This window comes from Coregonus clupeaformis, chromosome 35 (assembly GCF_020615455.1).
Source record: "Coregonus clupeaformis isolate EN_2021a chromosome 35, ASM2061545v1, whole genome shotgun sequence".
In the NCBI taxonomy this organism is placed as follows: Eukaryota; Metazoa; Chordata; class Actinopteri; order Salmoniformes; family Salmonidae; genus Coregonus; species Coregonus clupeaformis.
This window is the reverse complement of record NC_059226.1, coordinates 4,591,152-4,604,033: the sequence shown is the minus strand read 5'-3', so window position 1 is coordinate 4,604,033 and position 12,882 is coordinate 4,591,152. Positions and strand designations below refer to the sequence as shown.

Below are 12,882 nucleotides of genomic sequence, written 5' to 3'. Positions count from 1 at the left end.
TCCTCGAAGAGCCCGTCCCCACATCAGCTTTACAGCTGGCATTGTTCCTAGGCATGACCGCTTACTACATGCGGTTTCTACCAGAATACTCTATCACGTCACCGCTGCGACAGCTTCTTAAGCAGGACGCTCCTTGGGACTGGACTCTGGCCTCTGATGGAGCAATCGAGGAGCTGAAACGCCTCCTCACCACGTCCCCGACCCTGGCCCACTTCCACTTGAACTGCCCCACGCTGGTGACCTACGCTTCCTCAGCAGTGGTTGTGGTGGCCGACCTGTCTCAGCTGCATTATGGTGTGGAAAAGCCCATGGCTTTCGTCTCTCGCGCCCTCAGGCCGAAAGAGCAAAAGTACTAGGCTAGGCTCTCGCTTGCATCTGGGCTTGTGAGCGTTGGCATCTTTAACTTTATTGTCGCTCCTTCACCTTCAGAACTGAGCATCAGGCTCTGACAGTCCTGATGTCCACCACTGGCAGGGGACATAGGCCCCTCCGTCTCCATAGGTGGTCAGATCGCCTACAACAGTTCGATTTACAAGTACAGTTCACTCCAGGAAAATACCATGTCATAGCAGACTTCCTGTCCCGCCCCATCACCACACAGAGCTCACCTACTCAGATGGTGACAGATGGTGAAGAGGAGTTAATGCACCTCGTCTACTCTCCTTTACAGAACATAGTGTCCCTGCAGGAACTCGAAGACGTGTCGGCTGCAGAACCATCATTTGCCACACTCATTGAGTACATCAGGAACGGATGGCCTTCCCATGTCCTACCAGAACTGGAGTCGTTCTCACTTGTGAAAAATTAACTGTCATGTTGGGGCATTGTCTGCATTGCACTGTGCAGTGATCCCTTCGGCCCTCAGGGGTCGTGTGAGGGCGATGGCGCACAAAGGTCACCTCGGCATCGTCAAACTGAAACGGTGGTGTAGTGACATGGTGTGGTGGTCTGGCATAGATCGTGACCTTGAAGAGCCTGTCAAGTCCTGCACACCATGCCTCATCAGTGGGAAGACTGGCCCACCTGCCCGTCCCTGTCTACAGCCCCTGGACTGGCCATCTGGAGCACCTACAGCTCGATGTCTGTGGGGAGCTACACAACGTCACACACCATCAAAGGTTCCTTGTTGTGTTGTATGATCTTCACTCTAAATGGCCCGAAGCTACCCCAATAAGCATAGTCACAGCGGAGGCCATAGACAACTTCCTGGACCAGCTCATTGCTCGCTTGGGCCTGCCCCGGGCCATTACTACAGACAATGGACCCCAGTTCCTGTTGAACCACTTCACCTCTTACCTCGCAGCTAAAGGTGTCACCCACATCCGTCCAGCTTTCTATCACCCGCAGGTGAATCAGTCTCTCAAAAGGTTGCTCTCTGGTGACTGCACTATCCCAGACCCTTCTCCTCTACTGTGCAGCTTGTCACTACACTACAGGAGTCTCCCCCGCCTTACTCATGTTGGGACGTGAGCTTGTGCTGCCCTTTACCAGACTCCGTCCACCAAGGGCACTGCCACCTCCTCTCCAAGTCAGTTCAGTCATCAACTGGGCCCAGTGACATTTCAGCTGGCAGATGGATCGCGTTGGCACGCCAGCTGTCTACGCAGGATTCCTGCTCCTGTGAACACACCGAACGTGGCCACTGCTTCTGTGGTCAGGCAGGACATTCCTGTTGCCATGCAACTTGCTCAGCCTCCTGAGCTACTGCCAGCTCTGGCTGCTTCTGACCCCAGACCTGTCAGGGCCCGTGCACACCCTGGGTGTTTTCAGGATACTGTCTTTCATGCACAGACTTTGGGAGGATGGGGGGGGGGTGTTATGTCCAGCCTACCCTGTGAGTTTGTTGTGTTTTTGACTCACTGTATTGTTATCCTGAAGGGCCACCATACTTTGGCTAAACAGTGTTGTTATGTTAGCTCACAAACGTGAAGATGTTAGTTGTCGCTAATAAATCCGAAACGTTTATAAAGAACAAAGTCTTGTTCTTTCAACACAACACCAAGATCAGCAGTCCTACTCTTATGAAAATGAATATGGGCCCAGAACGATATAAGGATAGAGGCTCAGTCGCTCAGACTACTACACTGAAAAATACCTTTTGGCAACCTCCAAACTTCACAATTCAGTATCTCCAAAGTATATGACAAGGTAACATGGTTTATTTGGATTATTCTTCATTTCAACTGTATATTTTGGGTTGCTATCATGTTAGTGCTGGCTTCGATCTCTCGTTCCAAACAAAGAGCAGCCCATTCATCCTGACAAAGATGAATCCTCCTGTCTGGTTGTGTTATGGCCATTTCCCCTCCTGACAACATCAGGCAACCTGCACAGTTACACACAATGACAGCATGAGGGTAAACACACTAGGCAGCCTGTGAATGTTTATGGAAAAAGTTTTCACGATACAGCATTGCTATCCTATCTTCTGCGCCACAACAGGGGGCTGTGTGCTGGACCTGCTCCAGACGTGAGCTGGCCTACGTGTGGCTGCAGTGTTTATAAACCTTGGCGCCTCCAACGGATGCCTAGTAGGGCCCGGCTCTATCAATGGAGGCCCCAGACACCTCCCCATTCGAGTAAATAGATGTTATCAATGAAAAGACTGAACCCTCTACCTCCTGCGCACACACACACACACACACTTTATGAATGGAACTTGTACCTATGCCAAATCAAGCTCATTGACCTCTATGGTGCAGGAGCAATGTCCTGAATAGACGCAGGGAGAGAAACATTTGTCAAAAGCAGCCTTTGTGTGTCAGCTAAAAACTTTCCTCCCCGTTTGATCAATGTGTACTTCACTCAAATAAAATGACCCATTTTAGAATAAGCTCTACACACACACCTCAATATTCAATCATTTAATCATAAGAAAATACAGATGTTCTCAATTTAAATGTGTGAGCTAAAAATGGAAAAACATCATCCAAATACAGACGTTTGTGGTTAAATCTTAGTTGAGAACCACATAAAACGAGCAAACAGATGTGTATAATGATAGTGTGTGATTACAAATAAATAGTGATAACAATACAGAACATGATGAAAAGCTTAACTGTTCTTGAGAAATAATTTGAGTCTGTGTTCGATGGATGTTTGCTTGTCTGTATGGTGTACAACCCTGGCAAGAGGCTTTCGAGACCGAGCAAGCCTCGGTCCACCATTGTTCCTGTATCCAAGTAAGCGAAGGTAACGGACCTAAATGACTATAGGCCCGTAGCACTCACTTCTATCATCATGAAGTGCTTTGAGAGGCTAGTTAAGGACCATATCACCTCCACCTTACCAGACACCCTAGATCCACTACAATTCGCATATCACCCTAACAGATCCACAGACGACGCAATTGCCATTGCACTGCACACTGCCCTATCCCACCTGGACAAGATAAATACCTATGTAAGAATGCTGTTCATCGACTACAGCTCAGCCTTCAAACACCATAGTGCCCTCCAAGCTCATCACTAAGCTAAGGGCCCTGGGTCTGAACCCCTCCCTGTGCAACTGGGTCCTGGAGTTCCTGATGGGCCGACCCCAGGTGGAGAAGGTAGGCAACAACACCTCCGCCACACTGATCCTCAACACGGTTTATTTATTATTATTGCTAGGTATTGCTGTACTTTTAGAGCTAGAAACACAAGCATTTCGCTTCACCTGGGATAACCTCTGAAAATGTGTGTATGCAACCAATAAACTTTGATTTGAGCGTATCAGTGTATCTATGGCTCAGGCTAGAAAGGAGTAAGTGCGCCATCCAGTGACAATGTACAGTAATGGGCTTGAAGAGCAGACATGTTTGGGTGTGAGGAATACATTTAGTAAAATGAATAAAAATACAGGAAATTTGGACTTTTGTTAAAACATTGTTTTACTAGATACACATTTTCCTACCACTTCTTTAGGCATACATAGTTTGTATTGAAAATAAATCTGATAATTTACAACACAATAGCTAATACAACAAGAATGAGGTCTGAAATAAAAGGCCATATTTTTGCTTGTTTTACAATGTATTTAGAAGCCCTCTTCTTATGAATTACATCTAAAATGAATGCAATGTTTCTTCAGCCAAAAGGCAGGGCGACACATTCAGTAATAGAATATCCAACTTGTCATGTCTGATGAAAAAAACTATTTTAGGACATGACAAATTTGCACATAGCCAAAATAACTTGTCACAAAATGAAATAATGGGAATGGGTTCTTAAGATCAATCAAAATCTATTTATGCTTTTATAGAGCAACATAGTATTTCATTTGAAACAGTAAATAATCAAGTACAATCTAGGATCCTTTACTGTCTGTCAGTATCCAATGCAACCGGGACTGCTACGATGATTCTGCACATTCAATCCCTCACTAATCTGATACTAACCCATGTCCAAGTAGATATTTGTCCATTCATAAATGCAGTAAAAAACAAAAGTATTAGCACTTACTACACCAAACACTGAGCTTTTAAAATACCTTATTTTAGTTTCACCATCTCCACTGAAACACTCTCAGACGATCTTTACATTCACCAGACAAATTCAATTTCAAGAGCCACTCCCTCAGACAGAATGTTGACCAATATTCAGACAATCTTTCATGACCCTACAAGCACAGATAGACAACTATGGAGTAAAACATTATGAAAACTATGCCATACCACAGCAGATGTCCAGTAAAGGCATATTTCACATCGTAAGTTGCTTCATATAATTTTTCATGTGACTAAACACACAAATAAACAGGAATAAAAACAACAAAATGACATTGCTTTTTAAGCCCGGGTACCGACAGCACATTCCTAATACAGAGCAAAGATAGAGTATGACATTAATTATCTGCTGTAATGTATTGTTAGTTTGTAACAGATGTTTTTTAATTGATACGAACGCATGTACATATAATAAAACGATTATAGGACGTACTTATCATCTGGCAGTCTTTTACTTACAATAGACATCAAACTAGAAGGTTCTAACAAACACTGAGGTTGGTGGGTGCAAAAAATTACATGTATATTATAGTCACTATCCATGTTGCTAACTGCAAACTGAAAGAAATAACTAGAACGAGTTAAAGAAAAATAACTTTCCGTACAGGATATGTTATTGAGTTTTTCCTCTCAGCCAGTCGCAGAGAAACATTATGTAAAAAGAGAGGGATCAAAAGATTGAGTGTTGGACAAAACTCTGGGGGGGAGGGGGAAACAAGGATTATGAGCCCAAATAAAAACAGTGGGGAAAATAAAATATTTCCCATAAAACCAGAACACTAACGCAAGTCCATCACACCAGCGTCATATCATTGTACTATATTATGTCGGAATTTGAAATATTTATGACATTTTGAACAGAAATGATAGACAACATGTCCAGGAGTCTATACCTCTCTGGTCTGACCGACTGAGAACACAACCAACACATGTACTGGGATGTAGACATGGAGTAGATAGAATGAAGTAGAACTGGAGTAGATAGATAGGATTCATCAATGAGGCAGATACGACACCACAGAGAGATGGGATTTTACATGACCATGTGACATGAACAGGGAAAACTCTGGATCCTAGTTGTAGCCTGTAACAAAGAGTTTTTCCTGGTCAGGTGATGTGGTCAGGAAATCCTCCTGGCCCTAACTGAGGGACACCAGTAGCTGGTGAGCTGTGGTAGATGGAGTGGTGGGGAGTACTGGGAGTCTCTTCACTCGTAGTCCTGGTTGAAAGCGCCCCAGTCCTCCTGGACTGGTTCGGCTTCAGGCGTATACTGGTACTCAGACTGCTGGTTTTCTGCTGTGTACTGGTTTTCAGAGGGGCTGACGAATGTTGGGTTGCTCCCTTTCTTCCCTCTGACACTGGAAATATATTAAAATGTATTACAACAAAGCCATGTTAAAGACTGAAATATAAAAACAAAAAAAATCGGCAGTAACAGGTATTTTCAGAATACGATAACTTCTATTTTGACACCAAACAGAAGTTATCTGGGCATATGGTGTGGTTTACTCCAGTTGGTGTGTGTGCATGCAGTGGTTGTTGTTTCTTCTGGCTCACGGGGCATGGGAGAGTGAGAATGAGCGAGAGGGACACATACTGGTTCTTATGTTTGGAGCCGCTGATGTGAGCTTGATACTGTTCCACAGAGTTGAGTTCGATGTTGCACACAGTGCATGGATAGCCCTTTACTGTGGAAGCTGGAGACACATTTAAGTCATTTAGCAGACGCTCTTACCCAGAGCGACTTACAAATTGGGAGGGACTAGTTAGCAAGGTACACTGTTTTAGACATTACACTAACATGCAATGACCCAATACGGCATAGGTACACAATGTCCTGTACTGTCTGGCTACTGTATGACACTCCAGATACACTTATTTACACTTGATAGAAACTTAAAATGTACATAATCATATGCCCATATTCACAAAGTGCTTTTCTTTTTACATGTTGGGTGTCTGTGGCTGTCTGGTCTTACTGAGTTTTGCAGGGCCTCCTTCCAAATCTTGTCTCGTCTATTGGAAGTCTGGAGAACTTCAGTATTGGATTTATTTTTGCTTTTCAATGGGAGTGCTGGCTGTTAACGCTCACATTTGATTGGCTCTGATAAATTAGGTTTCCCGTAGGGCAGCGTTCCCCAAAAATCAGTCCTCGGGACCCCAAGGGGTGCACGTTTTGGTTTTTGCCCTAACACTAAACAGCTGATTCAAATGATCAAAGCATGAGGATTAGTTGATTCTTTGAATCAGCTGTGTAGTGCTAGAGCAAAAACCAAAATGTGCACCGAGTTTGGGAAACCCTGCCCTAGGGAATTTCATTGTTTCTCGTCTTACGTGTGCCTATTTTCCTACTGTGTCGGACAAAGTTTTAGTAGCATCTTATGCTAGCTAGCTTGTTGCAAGTCAGAAAAGAATTATAAAATACCACCTCTATTTGGAGCTCTATACCCATGCGAAATCCATACAAATATTTCCATCTAGACTCCACCCCTTTTGATCGTCTTCCTGAGGAGAACTTCCCCAGGCTTTTGAACAGAACGTGAGAAGCTTCAGAAGCTAGGTCCTACCTGGTGCCGTGGACGGCCCGTAGGTCTCCATCAGCTTCTGCTGGGTCAACTGTTTTTTATGCTTCTTGCCTTCGTAGTGCTGCTTGGCCATGAGGGGGTTGTTGAACGAGGCGTGGCAGATGGAACAGAAGTGGTCCTGGTCGTCCTCGGCCGGGCCTGACGATGCCACGCTGCTCGCCTCTTCTGACTGAGCCTTCTTCTTCTTCACTACTGGGGCCAAGGCCTGAGGTAGTGCTACTGGAGAGGTAGAAGGCAGGATGTGACACATTAATCAGACAGGAAGGAGTTTAAGTAATTTTTTTGCACATTTGGAAAATACAGGTATGTGAGATGAAGGAATAACACAGTGGGAGAAAAAGAAAGTGTGTGCAGATGGGGTGGAAAATCGAAAACAGGCTTATCTCATACATGGCCATACAATACGTGTAGACAGCCTCTTACCTGCGGGCTGGTGGCCAAAAGTCTTCAGTCTCAGGTTCTTGGTGTGCACCTTGCCCTGGTAGTGGGACTCCGCAACCACCGGAGAGGAAAATGTCATATTACATATATGACAGGCTTTGGAGCGTTCCGTCTCTTCATTACTGTTGGCCTGGATATGGGGGAAGAGTACAGCAACCGTGAAGAGGACAAAAAGGTTAAGGGAGCTCATTCCATGAACGCTGTCTGGCTGTCTCTACTGGGATGAGCAGGGCTGGATAAAACCTTTTCTAGCTGAGAAGTAACTTACGCTGTCTCCTGATTGCGACTTCAACCTTTTGATGGTGGGCTCCTCTTCTTTGTGGATGCTCATGTAGCGTCTCACTTTGTTGGCATGCTTTTTGCTCTGAAAAGAATGAGACAACAGAATGAAATAATGAAACCATCAGCTGCTGCTCTATATACTGGTCGAGAAAATGGCCATATAAATGTCAATATCAAGTGGGATCACTGACCTGATAATGTGAAAGTTTCTGAGAGTCAGAATTCAGGACAGCACTGCAGACTTTGCACAGGGCATCAGAAAACAGGTCACCATTCTCCTTTATCATCCTGTTTACTGAAAAAGAATGGATTCATTACAAACAGAAAACACAGAATCACCAAAGACTCCTATAGATCTCTCCATGGTATATCACTATCTATGATGCTCTTTGGCCTGTGATGAAGAGCTCACAGCTACGTTACAGTATTGCTTTATGCATAGTTGTTGTAGCTAGCTAGTACACTTTGCTTTTAACACTTGTGGCCATCCTTTTAACTCGTAAATTCGGATAGTTAGGCTTGCTTCCACCTGATGTTGGCGCTAGCAAGCAGGCTAGGTAGTGGTAGGTATCAACAGCCAATCCAGTAGGGGCTGGAAACTATAGTGAGCTTCAATTGGTCAATAAAAACGCGATGTAGCAGTCTTTGCATAAAGTTCAGCTTTCCCCAACTTTGGTCCCGCCCTGTTCACGTCCCTCGCCCATGCTCACATCGCCCAAAGGCCCTCCCGCCCACTTCATTGAAAATGAATGGACTTCCGTTGTTTCATCGCCCCCAACGTGCAATGTGGATCTCGTGTCAGCTAGCTGCACTAGAACAACTCGGCTACTAGCTAGCTACTGATTTAGCCAATTTACTTAAGACAAAGAAGACTAAAAGTACACACAGTTCAAGGCTGTCTTCAGAAGGAGAAGGTGGCTTTGAAAATAGCAAGCCATCTGCTAACTAACGTTACTCCTTCACTAATGCCTTGTATCGACCTTGGAGCTTGAAGCTCAAATAGCTAAATAGCTAACGTTAGCGAGCATAATTGTATTGTTTGAAAGCTAGCGTTGACTGTTTATGCTCTGCTCACAGCAATAATAAATAATGCATAATAGACCAAAGTGGCTGTCAATTATATTGAGCATAGGAAAACGCGAGTTTACCTTCCGCCGCCCCTGAAGGTAAATATGGAAAATCTCCATTCGGTACCTCGAGCGCCATGTTTTCTGTCGGCAGCAGCGGGTACATGCGTAATTCTTCTTCTTCTTCTTCGGTGGAGTTTAACGGCGGTTGGCATCCAATATGTTCCATTACCGCCCCCAACTGAACTATAGTATAAATCCATTAAGCTTTGTGATACAAAAGGGGAAACGGGAAAAAATGAAATACAAATATATTTTTTAATGACCCTACCAACTAACCTTACACTCATTAAAAACCCACTACCCCATTCCACTACTTTGACCATTTCTGCTCCTGCACCATGCCAACAGCCTGGGAGGACAGGACACCACCACTCAACACACCCTGTAACTCTTCTGAAGTAAAATCTTGTATACCCAAATACTTCTCTGCAGCTGCTACTACATCTATTTTCTGTGATTTAAGTTCCATTTCTGCGGTACAGTTGATAACCATTGCTAAGAAGCCAGCCAACCTTACTGAAGCATATATCACTCGTTGGCCTATCCCTATGTGCTGGCACAGATCTACTACTCACAGGGATCCTCTCACCCTTGACCTTTCCTCCTCTACTTTCTTCACTGCTTTAGCATACAACAGCTTCTGCACTACTCTAGCCACCTCAACCTGTCTCTCTCGCACCGGACACTTCCGATCCCCAGCAACATGGGCACCCCTACAGTTAACACACAACTTTATCCACTGAAACTACACAATCCTCTATCCCATGCCCTCCTTCACATTTCCCACATCTTAGAATCTCCCTCCTACAAACTTCTGTGACTTGACCATATACATTGCACCTGAAACAGTGCAGTGGATTCGGCACGAAAGCTCTAAAAGGATAACTGATATATCCTAGCATGGCTTGGGTTCCGAGCTCTTCACCACACCTTCCACCTCATTCCTCTTCTCCTGACTTTGCTTGCGGCCCGGTAGCATCCCAACAGAACTCCATCTCATAATCGTCCTGCTGACCTCGGAAACGTGTCTTCTCCGGGTGCCAACATTTTAAGAGCATGAGCAGTGGCCACACACAGAAAAACGTGTGCGTAGATCAACCCGATGCCAGTAGTCCAGCCAAGTTTTCCTTCAAAAACACAGAATTCTACCTCAGCTTTCAGACCAGTGCCATCCGTAATTGTGACTACACCAGAGATACTTTATAAATGACAAGATGGTCTTGGGAGAATCTCAATTGCATACTCCTTGAACCTCTCTCCTCGCCTCCTTCTCAAAATCAATTGGATGAGAAAGCCAGAGGTCCCTCCCCTCTGACCTTCTCCTCTGATGGGTTTTGAGGAGGTGGTGAGACGACGCGAGGAGTATGCAAGACTCTCCCCTTGTCTCCGCCCTAACAATGACAGTCAATTGCCAAGTTCACGTGCTAGTCGGAACTCAGAAACTCGGAAATGTCCCAACTTGCTAACTGGTTGAACCCGGGACGTGTATAACTACAACCTATTAGCAAGTCGGACAAGTTAACTAGTTCCGACTAGCACGTGAACATGGCAAATGGAAGAATCTCAATGGGATCATCTCAATTGCATACTTCTCGCGTCCTCTCTCCTCTCTTCCTCAAAACCCATTGGAAGAGGTCAGAGGGGAGGAACCTCTGGCTTGCTCATCCAATGGGTTTTGAGAAGGAGGCGAGGAGAGGATGCAAGGGGTATGCAATTGAGATTCTCCCAATGGCATACTCCTCGTGTCCTTCTCCTCACTCCTTCTCAAACTCATTGGATGAGAAAGCCAGAGGTCACTCCCTCCCCTCTAACCTTCTCCTCCAATGGGTTTTGAGAAGGGGGCAGGAGAGAGGATGCAAGGAGTATGCAATTGAGATTATCACAGATTATCCATTATATTGACCATATACTTTAGTGGCCGATCTAACAATGAAAAGAAACGTCTTCAAAAATGTCGGAAGGAGGCAATATCAGGTCGGACAATTCTAGCCAATGAGAGGGCAGATACGCGTGTGAACAACAGGCACAACGGTTTCCACTAGTTACCACAGCCACAGTCTTTATCCAAAACATTAATGAAAACAAAAATGTGCTTTTTGGTCTTAATTTAAGGTTAGGGTTAGGCATAAGGTTAGTAGTGTGGTTAAGATTACAGTTCAGTTTAAAATCAAATGTTAAGAAGAGAAATTGTAGAAATAGGCGGGGTGTATAAAGGGGACGCATGCTTCCCAACCAAAACGGTTCGGAACAGTTTTTTAATATTATGATTACATTTTGTGAAGTTTTTGTTCGTTTTGGTGTTCGGCTAGGGTTTATCATATTCAATGACAGCTCCAATGATCTTTCGCGTAGCTGCAGTGATTGTGTATGATAGTGTGCTCCACTAGATGGTAGGATGGCCCATATTTCTATGATTTACACACAACGTCTCCTGCCTGATGCTAGCGTAACATAGCGTTGCGGTGCTACCGTACTGTACTGTGAGGTGTGTTGTGATGGGTGACGTGAACTAACTGAGATTTACTCTCCCAGGGGCCAGCTCTGAATCTTCCTATTTATGCCTTCATAAGGACCACTCCTAGCTCTCCTTGCACTCCCTAGGAACCCGATTTAACACACACACGCAAGCACACACACACAAAGGAAAAGATAAGGAGAATGGTAGAGAAAGATATCAAAGTAATAGCAGGAGGAATGGAGGGAGGACAGAGACAGACAATGCTGAGTGGAGGAGAACAAGCTAAATAAAAAGAGCAAAAGAACAAGTCAGTGACGTTAAAGAGGGAAATAAATATAAGGAAGGTTATGAGTCTAGATGGAGAACAGCAATAACACTGTTTCATTAAGGCAGCAGCCACAAGCCCAGCTAAACAATCTGCAATAAAAATGGGCCCGCATCTCATCTCTCTTCAGGGGGAGATCAAGCTGCCTCACGCCTCCTGCTGCTCCTCCTCCTCTCCTGTTCCTCCTGCACTACAAATGAGCCAGGGAGCCCGGGACACCCTCCTATACAGGAGAACACCATGGGAGAAACCCCCTTCTCAACCCCCCATCCCTGAACCTCCTCTAGAAACCGGTACACAGACCCCCTAACACTGCAGCAAAGCTCCACTCCACTAACTTTCTGGAGGGGCCTGGATAGAATAGTCGTGATACTGTAATGAATAATAATAATAACAACATTGCCGAATGTGACAGCTCAAGTGAGCTGGAGCAGCGAGAATTGGGTTGTAACGTGGATATGGACTGCATAAATGAAGCTAGAGGAGACTGAAAAGATTTGGCATGGGTCCTCAGATCCTCAAAAAGATATACAGCTGCACCATCGAGAGCATCCTGACTGGCTGCATCACCGCCTGGTATGGCAACTGCTCGGCCTCCGACCGCAAGGCACTACAGAGGGTAGTGCGTACGGCCCAGTACATCACTGGGGCCAAGCTTCCTGCCATCCAGGACCTCTATACCAGGCGGTGTCAGGGGAAGGCCCTAAAAATTGTCACTCCAGCCACCCTAGTCATAGACTGTTCTCTCTGCTACCACACGGCAAGCAGTACCGGAGCGCCAAGTCTAGGTCCAAAAGGCTTCTTAACAGCTTCTACCCCCAAGCCAAGCTAATCATTGCTACCCGGACTATTTGCATTGTCCCCCCCACCCCACCTCACCCCACCCCCTCTTTTACGCTGCTGCTACTCTGTTTATTATCTATGCATAGTCACTTTAACTCTACCCACATGTACATATTACCTCAATTACCTCGTCTAACATGTGCTCCCGCACATTGACTCTGTACCGGTACCCCCTGTATATAGCCTCCCTACTGTTATTTTATTTTACTGCTGCTCTACAATTATTTGTTATTTTAATTTTTTACTTATCTATTTTTTAATTTTTTTCTTAAAACTGCACTGTTGGTTAAGGGCTGTAAGCAAGCATTTCACTGTAAGGTCTACACCTGTTG

General features: G+C 45.0%; 1 protein-coding gene across 2 annotated transcripts; it reads right to left on the bottom strand.

Annotated features, from left to right (window-relative positions):
* Nucleotides 1–3,858: 3,858 nt before the first annotated feature.
* Nucleotides 3,859–9,044, bottom strand: LOC121550492 (zinc finger protein 346). 2 transcript variants are annotated; one of them, XM_041862764.1, is made up of 7 exons: nucleotides 8,943–9,044; nucleotides 7,986–8,089; nucleotides 7,781–7,876; nucleotides 7,495–7,642; nucleotides 7,054–7,290; nucleotides 6,084–6,183; nucleotides 3,859–5,844 (listed from the first exon to the last, which is right to left on the bottom strand). In XM_041862764.1, exons 1-7 carry the CDS (start codon nucleotides 9,025–9,027, stop codon nucleotides 5,694–5,696), a joined length of 921 nt encoding a protein of 306 aa, XP_041718698.1. In that variant the 5' UTR covers nucleotides 9,028–9,044; the 3' UTR covers nucleotides 3,859–5,693. The 2 variants fall into 2 exon arrangements, with proteins under 2 accessions (XP_041718698.1, XP_041718699.1); XM_041862765.1 differs by having other exon boundaries at nucleotides 7,054–7,287.
* Nucleotides 9,045–12,882: the final 3,838 nt, after the last annotated feature.